The sequence below is a fragment of the Symphalangus syndactylus genome, chromosome 4 (assembly GCF_028878055.3).
Source record: "Symphalangus syndactylus isolate Jambi chromosome 4, NHGRI_mSymSyn1-v2.1_pri, whole genome shotgun sequence".
In the NCBI taxonomy this organism is placed as follows: domain Eukaryota; kingdom Metazoa; phylum Chordata; class Mammalia; order Primates; family Hylobatidae; genus Symphalangus; species Symphalangus syndactylus.
Window position 1 is genome coordinate 93,566,470 of NC_072426.2, and position 14,941 is coordinate 93,581,410.

General features: G+C 51.7%; 1 protein-coding gene across 4 annotated transcripts in view; it reads right to left on the reverse strand.

Annotated features, from left to right (window-relative positions):
• Positions 1–9,933, reverse strand: part of PRXL2A (peroxiredoxin like 2A) — a 29,190-nt gene extending 19,257 nt beyond the window's left edge. For 2 of the 4 annotated variants that reach the window (XM_055275539.2, XM_055275536.2), the window contains exon 1: positions 4,552–4,596. In XM_055275539.2, coding sequence (XP_055131514.1) covers positions 4,552–4,554 — 3 coding nt within the window. In that variant the 5' untranslated portion in view covers positions 4,555–4,596. Of the gene's footprint in view, positions 1–4,551; positions 4,597–9,785 lie in introns of those variants that run through there. The other 2 variants (XM_055275540.2, XM_055275537.2) reach the window with 2 other exon arrangements.
• Positions 9,934–14,941: the final 5,008 nt, after the last annotated feature.

Below are 14,941 nucleotides of genomic sequence, written 5' to 3' on the forward strand. Positions count from 1 at the left end.
TGGGGGGGCGGAGCCTGCAGTGAGCCGAGATGGCACCACTGCACTCCAGCCTGGGCGACAGCAAGACTCTGTCTCAAAAAAAAAAAATAAATAAATAAATAAATAAAAAAAAGGAATAAGAGAGAACCTTGGTTGAGTGCGGTGGCTCATGCCTGTAATCCCAGAATTTTGGGAGGCTGAGGCAAGAGGGTTGCTTGAGCCCAGGAGTTTGAAACAAGCTTGGACAACATGGGAGGATCCTGTCTATAAAAAATTAGCCAGGCATGGTGGCACACGCCTGTGGTCTCAGCTACTTGGGAGGCTGAGGTGGGAGGATCACTATAGCCCAGAACTCCAGCCTAGGTGACAGAACGAGACCTCGTCTTTAAAAAAAAAAAAAAAAAAGAGGCCGGGCGCGGTGGCTCACACTTGTAATCCCAGCACTTTGGGAGGCCGAGGCGGGCGGATCACGAGGTCAGGAGATCGAGACCACGGTGAAACCCCGTCTCTACTAAAAATACAAAAAATTAGCCGGGCGTGGTGGCGGGCGCCTGTAGTCCCAGCTACTCGGAGAGGCTGAGGCAGGAGAATGGCGTGAACCCGAGAGGCGGAGCTTGCAGTGAGCCGAGATTGCGCCACTGCACTCCAGCCTGGGCGACAGAGCGAGACTCCGTCTCAAAAAAAAAAAAAAAAAAAAAAAAAAGATGAAGAAGAAGAAAAGAAGTTCCAGGTAATGGGGGTAACCAAACAAAAAACAACATCTAAGAAAGAGGAATTTGGCATCTATATACTTGGGAAGAGGAAAAAGAAGGGGAAAATCAGTGTGTGTGTGTGTGTGTGTGTGTGTGTTGGGGAAGGGGGTGTTGCTATGGTTGTCTTGAAATGGGTAACCTTGTTTTTACTCTAACTCGCTACTTTGAATTTTATCCTGCTTGTCTCTTTAATCACCTAGCCTTGCTTCTCATGTAAATAAGACTCTCTCTAGCTGGGAAAGCAGGACAAACTCCAATTGACCCCTTAATTTACAAGACACTAAGGGCTCCTTACCCAACCCCCCTCCACAAGGAGTTGACCTGTGTAAGCAGATCCTCAGCGTTTCAAAGGAGCCCAATTAACTGATAAGGTACTAGCACCAACAATGTATGAAGTTCCCAGGATTTTTCTTAAAAAGATAACAACATAAAGCCTTGAGTTCGTGTCTGGCCTACTCCCTATATCTAATTATGATGAAAGATTTAGAGCCTTGCACCTGGTTTGCTCTTTTTGTAACTATTTGTCTTTTAAATTGTTTATCTCTCTGTAACCATTTTGCTTCTTTTGATTCTTGCATGTTTTTACTTCTGTAGAATTATTGCATTTGAGTCCCCCTCCCCTTCCTAAACCTAGGTATAAAAGTTAATCAGGCCCTTCCTCGGGGCCGAGAGAATTTTGAGCGTTAGCCATCTCTTTGGCCGCCGGCTTAATAAAGGACTCTTAATTCGTCTCAAAGTGTGGCGTTCTCACTAACTTGCTTGGGTACAACAGTATGACATGAGGGACCTGTGCTGAGAAAGGAGAGTTTCTTACTACCCACTATTCAAAATGTAACCCATAAATGGCACCATCTAGAAACGCAGAATCTCAACCCACACCTCAGAACTAAGGAATCTTATACTGCCTTTTAGTCAGACTGGCAGGCAATTCATAAGCACATTAAAGTTTGAGAAGCATTGTGTTAGAGCAAAGAATTCAGGACTTCGTGCTTGGTTGGCCATCAGCCGCCAGAATAAAGTCAAGTCACGAGGGCGGTCTGGCCTTGGAGAGCTAGGCCCCCCGCCAAGACCCTGAGAACAGAACATTACAGACATGCACACATCTCTAACCCTCTACCTGGAATATCCTATTTCATTTTGCGCTTCACAACTCAGAGGCCTCTTTAAGAAAGCTTCCCTGATGTTCTGCCGGCCCCCTACTTCCAGCCTCCCACTTCTACCCCCAAGAGGTGTTGATTCACCCCCTTCTCAGTTCTGTGCCCAAACATCACCCACATTTCTTCTGATGTGCTTGACACACTGGTTTGGACCTGTCAGATTTCTCTCCTTTGGCGACATTCTGCAGTTTATCTCTGAATCTCTCATGCCTAGCACAGCGCACATTTGGTACAAAGCAGGCTCACCACAAGTGCATGCTGAAATGAATTCAACAGAATTGAATTACAGAGACAATGGCTTATGGACAACCAAAGTTCTTGGGACAAACAGGAAAGAACCTGCCACAGGCCTGCTTCCAATTCTTTAATTTGACAAAGTTACACATTACTGGATGATAGTTCACAGAACAATTAGGAGGAAAACCACAGCTCTTATCTACTTGCTGTAAACAAGAGATTTCCCAGAGCCTGGAACAACTTCTGTACCTTTATGCACTTCCAAAATGTTCCTGGATTTCTGACTTGTATTATGACTCAGGAGCACATAGAATGGTCTCTGATCACAGATTTGATGGGCATTTCTGCGTCAGTATACAAACACCAGCTTACATCTATCCCACAAATGGACTCTGACTCCTAGGACACATCAGTGCATTCACAAAGTCCAGGGCCCCTCACAGTCAGCTCCACATTCTTCCAACACATCCCTGCCACACTCAAACAGCCTCCACCTTCCCACTGTCCAGTTATGGGCGTTTGGCATGTTTGCTCCTAGGCACAAGAGAATTCAACTCAACTAGACTCAACATTTATTTCCAAACATTTATTCAGTACTGACCTGTTCAATAAATGGTGATTTGGGAGGACATAAAATGATACACAATCCTCAAGAAAATATGGACCTGGTACACAAATAACAAAAAAAATCAAGTGGGAAGGTTAGGCAGCTTTGGCAATGTATGGGCATGAGGCTATGGTGGTGCAGGAATAATAGCCAGTCTGGGTAGCCACAGAAGCACCCTGAAGGAAGTGGCTTTGGAGCCGGTGTAGGACACAGGAGGCTAGGCTGGGATGGGGCCAGCTAAGCTGGGAGACAGCGGGCTGACTGGGGCAGGTGTCAGTGCTGAAGGAGCCCTGAGAACTCAAATTTCTAAGTTCCAAAGACCCCCATCTCCATACCTCAAGTTCAAGGGCTGGGTACAAGATCCAGACCTCAAAACCCCCAGAAGTGCTGTCTTCCAACCTCCCACTGTGATCCTGAAAGTGTGAGCAGAGAATCAGCCCTCTGGGGCGGTGGACCCCATCCTCAGGCACTACAGCACCACGGTGAGAGTGTTATCGGGACCAGTGGTGAGCATCAGGCCTCTCCATGGACAGACCGCACCCAGTGGGCCTCTAGCAGCCCACTCTTGTGCCAGAGAGAAGCACAGAAAATTTACTTTCAGGAATACCTGGAGAGCACACAGGCCTAGCCTCTTATCCAAGTCCCCTGGGCTACAAAGCAACTCCCATCCCGGCATGTCTTGAAGCATGTACTTCTGTGACCTGCTGCACAGTGAGCAGACCCTGAATTCTGAAATCACAATTTTTCCTACACACAAAAAAGGACAATCAAAGGAACTTTAATTTCTAAACAGAAACGATGCATTTTCACATGGGCCTCTAAGATTGCAGAGGTATGGAGGCCAGCAATCCTTCGTACCTCTGCAGCCAGTGGTCTTAGAAGCCTGTCAGTAATGGCCTAATTTCATTCACTCAACAGTCTTGTGATGCAAAGATTATCCTGTTTAGCAGCTAACGCTGAGGTTCAGAGTTCAGTAACTCCTCCTGTGTCACAGAGCCAGCAGGCAGCAGTACTATAACCTGGACCCGAGTCAACAGGAATAGGACCCCAAAGCTTGAAAGACTACCTTTCCTCGCCACACATTCAGAAGTAGGTTTACATCTGCTGTAATTGTTGATTAACAAAGAAAAGAAGTAAGAAATCGGTCCTGGAGATCCAGGAGTATGATTCCCTTTGTCTTAAAGAGAATGTTTTTTTAATCACCTTATTTTTTCAGTCATCATGTACAGTCAAACCATGTTTAAAGGAATTTTACCATACACCAGATGTTCCTTCTCTTTCCTCCCCCTTTCTATCCCCCTTCCATTAAGGAAAGGGTCAGTTTCTCTGAAACAGAATAGTAGGGTTGTTTACAGAAGAGCCAGCCCCCACCTGACACAGCTATAGCATTCAGTTCCCCACTGCTGGGCTTATCTGATCCACCCTCTCCCACAGAAGGTGAAGTAGGATAAAGCCACAAACAAACAACAGCTGTGGCAGCTCAGAGTGGCAGCTCTGGTCTGAACATGGGGGCAAGAGGACGAGACCCAGTTGGGCTCCCTAGGCTAAGCTGAGTCAATTCCTCCCCAGGCCCCATTTTTCTCGACTCCATGAGGAAGTTCCTAATGATCCCCAGTGACATCCTATGAGTCTAATAAAAACAGGTCACTTTGGAGTCAGAACATTCTAGGTTCCTCAACACTGCCCACCACCCCCCCCGCCCCAAATTCAGTTTCCAGCTTTGAGACCCTGTCTCTTTCCTGTACAAGGCAGCTCCCTTCCTCAAATGGTCTCTTACCCCCAACCTCGGACACTTCAAACTTGGGAACAAGGCACTCACCATACACAGCGTCCACACCTCTGCTTCTCCTGACAAAGAAGTATACCCAGGGGTGAGCAGGCGGGCCTGGGCAGGAGGCACGGGGAGGGCTGGAGGCGGGACTAGGTCCCTAGGCTCAGTCACTCCATAGGCAGGACCAGGCCACCCAGAAACCCTGCGGCTCCTTCAGCTGCCAACAGTCAGTCTCCAGAAAACATCTAAATGGAAAGCTGCCAAGGCCCCCTAGCCCTTCAAAAAGTTGAGCAAAGCTTTGAGTCATTTGCAATCATGCAGATTATAACATTTCCCAAGTGCCACCAGACTCCTCTGCTATCCGGCGCAGACTAAAGAAGCAAAGCCCGTAACACAGCCCACATGTCACACTAGCGCAAATAAAAGATGTCCTTTTCTCTGTGGCTCCTCATGCAGCCTGCTCCCTTGCCCCATTCCTCACCCCAGGCCTGGAAAGTCAGCTGGCACCTCTGAGGCCCCTCACCTGCTGTCTATTCTTTACCTCCCTTTGCTTTTCCTTCCTTTTCTGCCACATCAGTGGCTTCCCTCAACCCACACTCCCTTCCTGGGTGACTTCCAGCACTTCTCTCACCACTTTGTTATTGACTTCCAAGTTCCTATTGCTGTTCTGACCCAAAGTTTCCACTTGGGGGTTTTGTAGGTATCTCTGTTGTACCACATCCAAAACTAGTCGATTTCTCTGCTGGAGTTCCATGGTCAGTAGATGGGGGGGCGGGGAGCGGGGGGCGGTGGGGGACAGGGGTTCACATTTTACTGTTCATTTGCCTTCACTGCCTACATCGACTCAGGAAGTTCTGTCCATCTTCTAAAATGTATCTGCTACCCATCCTCTTCTCGACCTCACTGCTGCTGTCCAAACCCAGGATCCTATAACTCTGTCCCTAGCCTATTTCAAGAACCACAGAACTGAATCTGGCTTGGTTCTAGTCTGGTCCTCTACAGTTTATTTTCCATGCCGTAGTCACAGCGATCCCAGCACACCCCAACCTGATTACACCTTTCCCTTGTGTTCAGACTCTCACTAACAATAAACTCCTCAGCATGCCAGCCGAGGGGGCCCTCCACAGCTTGGCTTCAGCAAGTGTTGCTCATGTTGTTTCCTTTGCCCGGGATGCCCCCGCCCCCGACCCCCACTCCCGGACCCAGGCCAACCACGTAAATGCCTACTTATTCATAAGGCCCAACACACATAACACTTTCTCTCCAAAGCCTTTCCTGAAAGCCCTGACAACTGACTGCTCACTGACCTCTTCTATAGCATGCATGTGTGTGCGCACACACCCCTAACCCTGCACAATGCACAAATGAATTTTGTAAATTTTAGTTATTTACATGTCTGTCTCCACAATATGTTGGCACAATGTGTTGTCGTCTTCATTCCTGCATCCCCAGCACTCAACACAGATCCTGGTAATTACCAGGCATTAAATGTTAATGAAATGATCTGAATTTTACTCTTAGAATTCCACAGTGAGGCAGACTTGGAACTTATAGCTACTCAATTCCAATTTCAGTTCAGTATGAAAGGTAATTTTGGACAGGCCTGGCTTGACATTAAAGAAAACACTCTAGCTTGGGACTTAGGTAACCTTAGGCTGGGTCCTCACTCTACTGCTCACTAGCAGGGCAATCCGACTTAAGGTATGAAGACACTTGGGGCCTGGATCTCATCATCTGTATAGACAGAGGAAGGAACTCAAAATTCTCTGAGGTTGTCTTTGCTCTGACATCCAAAGACTCTAAAGTACCATGTGACTGCAACTACAGGGATCTGATGTCTAGAAAGCCATGGGAACCCCTGCCACCACTGTTTTTCTGCTGGGTGTGTACATTCACCCTTCCTCCTTTGCTGGGCCTAACTCCTGACTGTTCCAGGAGCTGCCTCTGGGCAGGAACTGATAAAGTCTTAATGAAACAAAGTATCAGCACTGGGTGAGTTAAATCATGTCTGAAACAAGTAGAGACAGCATCATATTCTAAACATCAAGGGTACACCTGCCCAGCCCAGCCCCACCCAGGGAATCCTCCCTCTTCAGAATGAGCTGGCCTGAGGCAGAGACAGGGGAGAAGCAAGAAAGGGTGCTGAGGGAGACAAAAAACTAAGAGTGCACGTGGGCCTCCTTGCTTCAGGCCCTCAGTGAACAAGGCTTGAAAGGATGCTTCATCTTCCTTCTCTGGTCTCCTCTGGTCTCCTCTTTCCCTCAAAGCTCTCGTTCAGCTCATTTTACTGAGCAAATGAAGAAAGTAAAGCTCAGAGGAGCTGGCTAGTCCAAGGTCACATGGGCAGGATAGGTTGTCAGTGGCTGCGCTGGGACTCAGGTTTGGGTCTCCCAATTTCCAGTCCATGACTGTTTATCCTGCATCAGACACACTGGGTCCTGGGTAGCCAGCCACGGGCCAGTGGCCTCTAAGGCTGGAATAGCATGGGAGTCTGGGCTCAGGAAGTGGGGCCCTGCAGGTCTTGAAGCCTGTTCACTGGCCTCAGGCAAGCTAAGAGCAAGACTGCCCCTAAACAGGGCCTGGGAAATCTGCTGCCTGGAGAGAACATCAGCCTCTCCCAAGCCCAGTCCTTGGTAAGCAGCTTATAATCTGAATCCAAATGTCTTAAGGGTCTCATTGCCTAGTCTCCACTGAGAAGCCATTCTGCACCTCTCCTCCCCACAGTAACAAGACTGTCCATCCTTGTCTAGCAGACTGATGCAGGCACACAGAGCCTTATGAGCAATAGATGCCCTTCCACCCACCTTTGTCTTCAAATACCACAAAACTAGTCACTTGCAATGAGCTCTCACCTACCTGCCTCAGTCTCCAACTCTCAGCCCTGCTCCTTGGGGTGTGTATCTGCCTGTTTCTGGCCCAGCCCTACTCTCAAATGCCAGATTCAGAAACCTCTGAATAGATGCTGAAAGCAGCACCAGCCCCCACATTCCTCACTCTTGGGCATATCTCAGGGTTTCCCAGTAGCTGATTATGTCCTCTTGTTTCCTCAAGCTGTAGGGGCCCCCCCAAAGAGCAAGCCATTCTAATCTCACTTGCACAGCCTCCTGTCTGGGCTCAGAACTCCAGCTCCATCAAGTTATATGGGTGTGGACAGGAAAGCAAGGCAATACCACAGAAGACACTGGACTAAAAGCCAATAATCCTGGGTTTTCTCTCTTTGAGAGTTATTTTATCCTTCTGAACCTCAGTGTCTTCTTAAAAACAAGGGCACTTTAAAGAGTTGTCATAAAGATTATATAAGAAGAGCAATTTGCAATGCGGTAACGCATTAGAAAACGGCAAAGCAATGCATTATCTTTCTCTCTTTTGCAGGGCTCAGATTCACTCATGCCCCTATAAAGACAGGATATCTGAAGCAAGACAGGCACAAAATAGTGAACTTCTGCAGCTGTGTCACTGCAGGCCTGCTTTCTGGTGAACGTTCCAGGTCTGGTGGGAACACTGGCTTTTCTCAGCCCCTCTGGCCTGCAGGCCCGCTCTGTGCAATTCCTGTAGCAGCTAACACTGCCTCCTGCACTAGCAGCGCCAGAGAAGGCAAAGGACACTGCCCAGCTGTAATTTCCCTGTGCCAGAGGCCACTGAGCTCAAAGGTGAGGCTGGCTCCCTGCACAGCACCTCAGGATGGTTCTTGCCACACAAGCCACAGCAGAAAGAGACTTGAAGCTTCTGCTCAACATTTCACAGAGAGGCAAGAACCCAACTGGCAGGACAGCTGCCTTATTTCTTAGGGACAGAGCCTGGGGCTTGAGCCCTAGAGTTCCAGTCCTATCCAAACTTTCTGAGCACCATTTAAATGACACGAGATGAGACAATCATCAGAAATGTCTTTTGTACCCCTTCAGAAGTAATGCAGAAGGTCTCAACTAAATGACATGCTCTTATAAAAGAGGGGGATATAGGAAAGGCCCACACCAAGAATAATATCTAACTTTAATTCTTGCAAGCTGTATAAACCTGGACAAGGAACTGTTTTGCATCAGCAAAATGGGAATGCTTCCTTAATTACCTTCTACAGAGTTGCAAGAATTAAAGGATTAAATGTATAGGAGGTGCCTTGTGAAGTACCTTACAAAAAGTACAATAAATATGATGTATAATTCTTCATTTCTAGAGCAATGATTACCCTCAAAACGTTATTTGTACACAAAATGAAGAGTTTCCTGATGAATGAGTATGGTAACGAGTCGGGGTCTGCAGCCGAAATCCCAATCCTCATTCTCCGAAGCTGGGCCCAAGCAGGAGCATTCAAGACTATTCAAGCTAACTCTTTCACAATGCTTTTCAAAACAAATCCTGATTATTTTCTTTTTAAAAAATCACCTGCCAGGTTCAAAGGAAAACACATTAAAATAAAACAAACAAAAAAGCTGAGTTCTGGGTTGCTGGGCTGTGGAGACAGCATGATGTGGCAAGGAAAAGAGGCGCAGGAGCAGCTGTGAACCCCGGTCCGGCAGTGGACTCCCGGGTGTGCCTCCTTCCCACAGCCCTGGACCGGCTGGGCCTTAACTTCCCTTCCTTTGCCTGTAACCATCTCCACCTGCGCCTTCACCTCCCGCCCCAGCAACAACCCTGGAGGCAGATTGTTCATCTTTTCATTCCTAGACCTCAGCAGGTCTGTTAGGTTTACAACTGGGCTCTACCCAATTTAAAGTCAGGCGTTTGTGACTCTTGGCAAAGAGGGGGAACAGGTGCCTCCGAAACGCTGAACAACGCTAGAAACCGTGCCCTCTTAAAAGAGACGACCCTAAGCGGGCACAGAGACGAGGACGAGGACTGCCAGGTCCGCACCTGGGGCTGGTCCAGCCGGGCCGCCCCCGGGCCCATGCTCCAAGGCAGAGCCCTCTCCTCTGTTCCTCGTCCCAACAATTCGCGAAGGTGGGCGCCACCGGCGTCACTCAAGGCTTGGGGGCGGGGACAGAGGGGACCCTAGCCCGCCGCAGCAGCGCCGGGTCCCCGTCTCCCGTCTCCGACGCCCGGGCGCAGGGTTTTTCCACCGGACACCGCGCAGGGTGGCGGAGGGGACGTCGTCCTCGGAGGGAGCGCCAGCGCTGAGGATGCTCCTAGGAAAGTTGGCGCGGGCCCGAGGGGCGCGCCTCACCAGCCCAGCACCCACCCTACTGCGCGCCGCTGGCCCTGCCCTGCCTCAGTTTCCCCACCTGCGCCGCGGCAGGCCCCGCCAACGGAAATCACGTGCCTCGCGGAGACCCGCGCGCAGCACCTACCTCAACTGCCTCCCTTCTGCCGGCCTTCTCCCGCCCCGACGCCCGGGCGCTGGGGGGCCAAACCGCCCGGCCCGGAGGGTCCCAGGGGCGGGACCAGCGCCTGCGCAGGCTCGAGCCTGCGCTGCCTCGCGCGCCGCCGCGCCACCGCCATGTGACCTGCCCCGCCCCCCGTGGGAGGAGCTCCGGGCCTGTCCCCGACTAGCCGACCTCGGGGCCTCCTGTGGCGCTCGGGCCCCACCGGTCCTTTCACGCACAGCGCTCGGTCGGTCCACTCCTCCAGTCCGCGAACCGAGGCCCCGACGCGTTCTTCAGGGCGCTGCCTAGGGCAAAAGAAGGCGCTGGACACCCCTAATGGAGTCTGGAAGCACCTGTCCTGCAGCCGAGGCCGGCCAACTTCCTTCCAATCATCAACCTGGTTTTGAATAGCTCTTTTGATAGTTTTTTTTTTTTTTTTTTTTAACCTCCATGGGCAGGGGGAATCTTAAGGACCGACACATTCGATGACCCCCTTCAAGCTGTATGTACAGATTCAGAATTGCCAACCTCAATCTTCCACCCACGTTCCCTTTCACTCCACAATGCTGGCTATGGGGCAGAGAACCGTGAGCCGCAGCCTGCGAACTCTGAGCGACGCTGAGGCGGGTTTGTCACACACCGCCCATCCACTTACTCCTCGTGTTGGAAGTGCCCACACTTTAATGAAAGTAGGAGGTTGTGTCCGGCGCGCTGGCTCACGCCTGTAATCTCAGGGCTTTGGGAGGATCGCTTGAGCCCAGGAGTTCAAGACCAGCCTGGGCACCATAATAAGACTCAATCTCTACGTAAAAAACAAAAACTAGTCAGGCATAGTGGCGCGTGCCTGTATTTCCAGCTACTCCGGAGCTGAGGTGGGAGGATCACTTGAACCCGGGAGGCGGAGATTGCAGTGAGCCCAGATCGCGCCACTGCACTCCAGCCTGTCTTTAAAAAAAAAAAAAACAAAAAAAAAACCCTGTCTTAAAAACAAAAAACAAAAAGTAGGAGGTTGGACTTTCAGAGACAGCAGAGCTGACTCACAAGAAATATCAGTGGCTGGCCGGGCTGGGTGGCTCATGCCTGTAATCCCAACACTTTGGGAAGCCAAGGCGGGCAGATCACTTGAGGGCAGGAGTTCGAGACCAGCCTGAGCAACATGGCAAAACCTCGTCTCTACTAAAAATACAAAAATTAGCCGGGTGTGGTGGCGCGCACCTGTAGTCTCAACTACTCAAGAGGCTGAGGCAGGAGAATCGCTTGAACCCCGGAGGTGGAGGTTGCAGTGAGCCGAGATGGTGCCACTACACTCCAGCCTGGGTGACAGAGTGAGATTCCGTATAAAAAAAAAAAAAAAAGACATATCGGTGACGCAGTGCAAAGACCAGTCACAGGGCAGCATATGGTGAAGTGGCAAAGCAGGCCGATGCCCGCCAGTCAAAGGTGGCCATTTGCCTGCAACTTCCCCCCTTCATCTGGGAGCTGCCCACAGGTGTACAAAGTCCAAAGGCTTCCGTGATTCACCTCCCTGACTTCCCAGTCAGACTCCATGTTCCATGTAAACGTACAGCAACACTTGGGGAGCTTGATCTATTCAAGGGGGTCTCTCCTCAACCAGACTGTGAGTTCCTCCACTTCACCTCTGGGACCCTAGAGCCTGGCTCAAGGACAGCGCGGAAATGTACTTAGAAAACGTGAGAGGTGGATCTAAGTTGTGGGGTAAGGGAGATCAGCTTGACTGCCCATGCAGTTTTCCTGCAGGAGTTAGGCATATGATTTGAAGGCCAGAAAATATTTCGTATACTTTGGTGCAATGTGGGTGTAGTTAAGATATATATCATATATATATCATATATTTATATATAAATATACTATATGTATGATATATAGTATATCTCTCTCTCTCTCTCTCTCTCTCTCTCTCTCCAGAGGACCTTTCTTTCTCCTCCGTTATTTCTCCTTACCTTGTGCAGAGGAGCAGGAGAAGGGTCACTCTTTCCATCCCAAAATAGGAAGTTCAAAGGTGAGGAGGGTTTGCAGGGAAGGCCACTTAGAACAAAACAGGAAGTCATTTCCTTGGGAAATGAGTTCTCGGAGACTGACCATTAATGACAGAGCCATTCAGGGGTTGGGGATAGCAGAATTCTGGGGTGGAAGTTCCCCTGAGGCTTTAACTGTGATGTAATTACTAATCACATGCAAAAGTCATGATTATATTTACACTTCGGTAACATCCTGAAGCTCTGGACTTCAAAAACCAGGCTACATCTGATAGCTAATTAATATGCTCCTCACTTGCCCTCGTTTCTTTTTGTACAAGAAAGCACAGGCTGAACTCATTAAAAAACAGTCATTAGACCAGAAAATAAGTTACAGGCAAGCAGGCACAGGAAAACTTATTTACAAAGCTCAACGACTAAAACCAAAAACCAAAACAAGGCCGGGCTCGGTGGCTCACGCCTGTAATTCCAGCACTTTGGGAGGCCGAGGAGGGCGGATCACGAGGTCAGGAGATCGAGGCCTTCCTGGCTAACGCGGTGAAACCCCGTCTCTACTAAAAATACAAAAAATTAGCCGGGCCTGGTGGCGGGCACCTGTGGTCCCAGCTACTCCGGGGGCTGAGGCAGGAGAATGGCGTGAACCCGGGAGGTGGAGCTTGCAGTGAGCCGAGATCGCACCACTGCACTCCAGCCTGGGCAACAGAGCAAGACTCCGCCTCAAAAAAAAAAAAACCAAACCAAAACAAAAAACCTGAAGAATAAACCAAGAAAACCCACCAACCTGCCCAGCTTTTAAGAGAAGAATAATTTAAATGTTGTAAAGGTTGTAAAATAGCCTTAGGTTCTGGATTTCAGGTGGTAGAAATTAAGGTTGACTAGAAGCGTTGTGATAACTTCAGATAATGTTACCATCTTGACAGGGGCTGGGAAACTTTTCTTTTTTTTTTTTTTTTATTAATTTTTTTTGTATAAAAAAACAATAAACATTTTCTAAAAATACATACAAACAAAGAGATGCGTATCAAACATATTAGGAAGGTTGCACATGGGAAGTCGGGGAATAGAAATGGGGGTGGGAGTTAAAATAAATGAGAGAGGGACTTTATATGGATCAGTGATAATAACTCAATCCTCTATTTGACAAAGAAGAGGGAGAAGGAAGAGGAAGAAAAAGAAAGTGGGATAAAGGATCAGAAAGGGAGGAAAATAGAAAAAATTAGAGTATGACTCCAGGGTAGACCTGTTTTGTTGTCATTGAGTTGGTTGGTTGGTTTGTCTGTTGTATTCTTCATGTTTCGCCAAGTTGGCCAGACTGGTCTCGAACTCCTAGCCTGAAGTGATCAACCCGCCTCGCCCCCCAGAGTGCCGGAACCACAGGCGTGAGCCACCACGTCCAGCCCCACATTGCTTCTGGCCTCCGTGGTAGACCTCCCAGACGGAGCGGCCAGGCAGAGGAGCTCCTCACTTCTACCCAGACACGGGGCGGCCGGGCAGAGGGGCTCCTCACTTCCCAGACGGGGCGGCCAGGCAGAGACGCTCCTCACTTCTTCCCAGACGATAGGTGGCCGGGCAGAGGCGCTCCTCACTTCCCAGACAATGGGTGGTCGGGCAGAGGCGCTCCTCACTTCCCAGACGATAGGTGGCCGGGTAGAGGCGCTCCTCACTTCCCAGACGATGGGCGGCCGGGCAGAGGCGCTCCTCACTTCCCAGACGATGGGCGGCCGGGCAGAGGCGCTCCTCACCTCCCAGACGATGGGCGGCCGGGCAGAGGCACTCCTCACTTCCCAGATGGGGCAGCCGGGCAGAGGCGCTCCTCACTTTCCAGACGATGGGTGGCCGGGCAGAGGCGCTCCTCACCTCCCAGACGATGGGTGGCCGGGCAGAGGCGCTCCTCACCTCCCAGACGATGGGTGGCCGGGCAGAGGCGCTCCTCACCTCCCAGACGGGGCGGCCGGGCAGAGGCGCTCCTCACTTCTTCCCGACGGGGCGGCCGGGCAGAGGCGCTCCTCACTTCTTCCCGGACGGGGCGGCCGGGCAGAGGCGCTCCTCACTTCTTCCCGGACGGGGCGGCCGGGCAGAGGCGCTCCTCACTTCTTCCCGGACGGGGCGGCCGGGCAGAGGCGCTCCTCACTTCCCAGATGGGGCGGCCGGGCAGAGGCGCTCCTCACTTCCCAGACGGTGGGTGGCCGGGCAGAGGCGCTCCTCACTTCCCCGACGATGGGTGGCCGGGCAGAGGTGCTCCTCACTTCTTCCCGGATGGGGCGGCCGGGCAGAGGCACTCCTCACTTCTTCCCGGATGGGGCGTCCGGGCAGAGGTGCTCCTCATTTCTTCCCGGACGGGGCGGCCGGGCAGAGGTGCTCCTCACTTCCTCCCGGACGGGGCGGCCGGGCAGAGGCGCTCCTCACCTCCCAGACGATGGGAGGCCGGGCAGAGGCGCTCCTCACTTCCCAGACGATGGGTGGCCGGGCAGAGGCGCTCCTCACTTCCCAGACGGGGCGGCCGGGCAGAGGAGCTCCTCACTTCCCAGACAGGGTGGCCGGGCAGAGGCGCTCCTCACTTCCCAGACGATGGGTGGCCGGGCGGAGGCGCTCCTCACTTCCCAGACGATGGGTGGCCGGGCAGAGGCACTCCTCACTTCCCAGACGGGGCGGCCGGGCAGAGGCGCTCCTCACTTCCCAGACGGTGGGTGGCCGGGCAGAGGCGCTCCTCACTTCCCAGACGGTGGGTGGCCGGGCAGAGGCGCTCCTCACTTCCCAGACGGTGGGTGGCCGGGCAGAGGCGCTCCTCACTTCCCAGACGGTGGGTGGCCGGGCAGAGGCGCTCCTCACTTCCCAGACGGTGGGTGGCCGGGCAGAGGCGCTCCTCACTTCCCAGACGGTGGGTGGCCGGGCAGAGGCGCTCCTCACTTCCCAGACGGTGGGTGGCCGGGCAGAGGCGCTCCTCACTTCCCAGACGGTGGGTGGCCGGGCAGAGGCGCTCCCCACCTTCCAGATGGGGCGGCGGCCGGGCAGGGGCTGCAATCCCAGCACCCTGGCAGGCCAAGGCAGGCGGCCGGGGGGTAGAGGCTGCCGCGAGGCCAGACCGCGCCACCGCATTCCAGCCCGGGCAACACCGAGCACTGGGTGAGCGAGACTCCGTCTGTA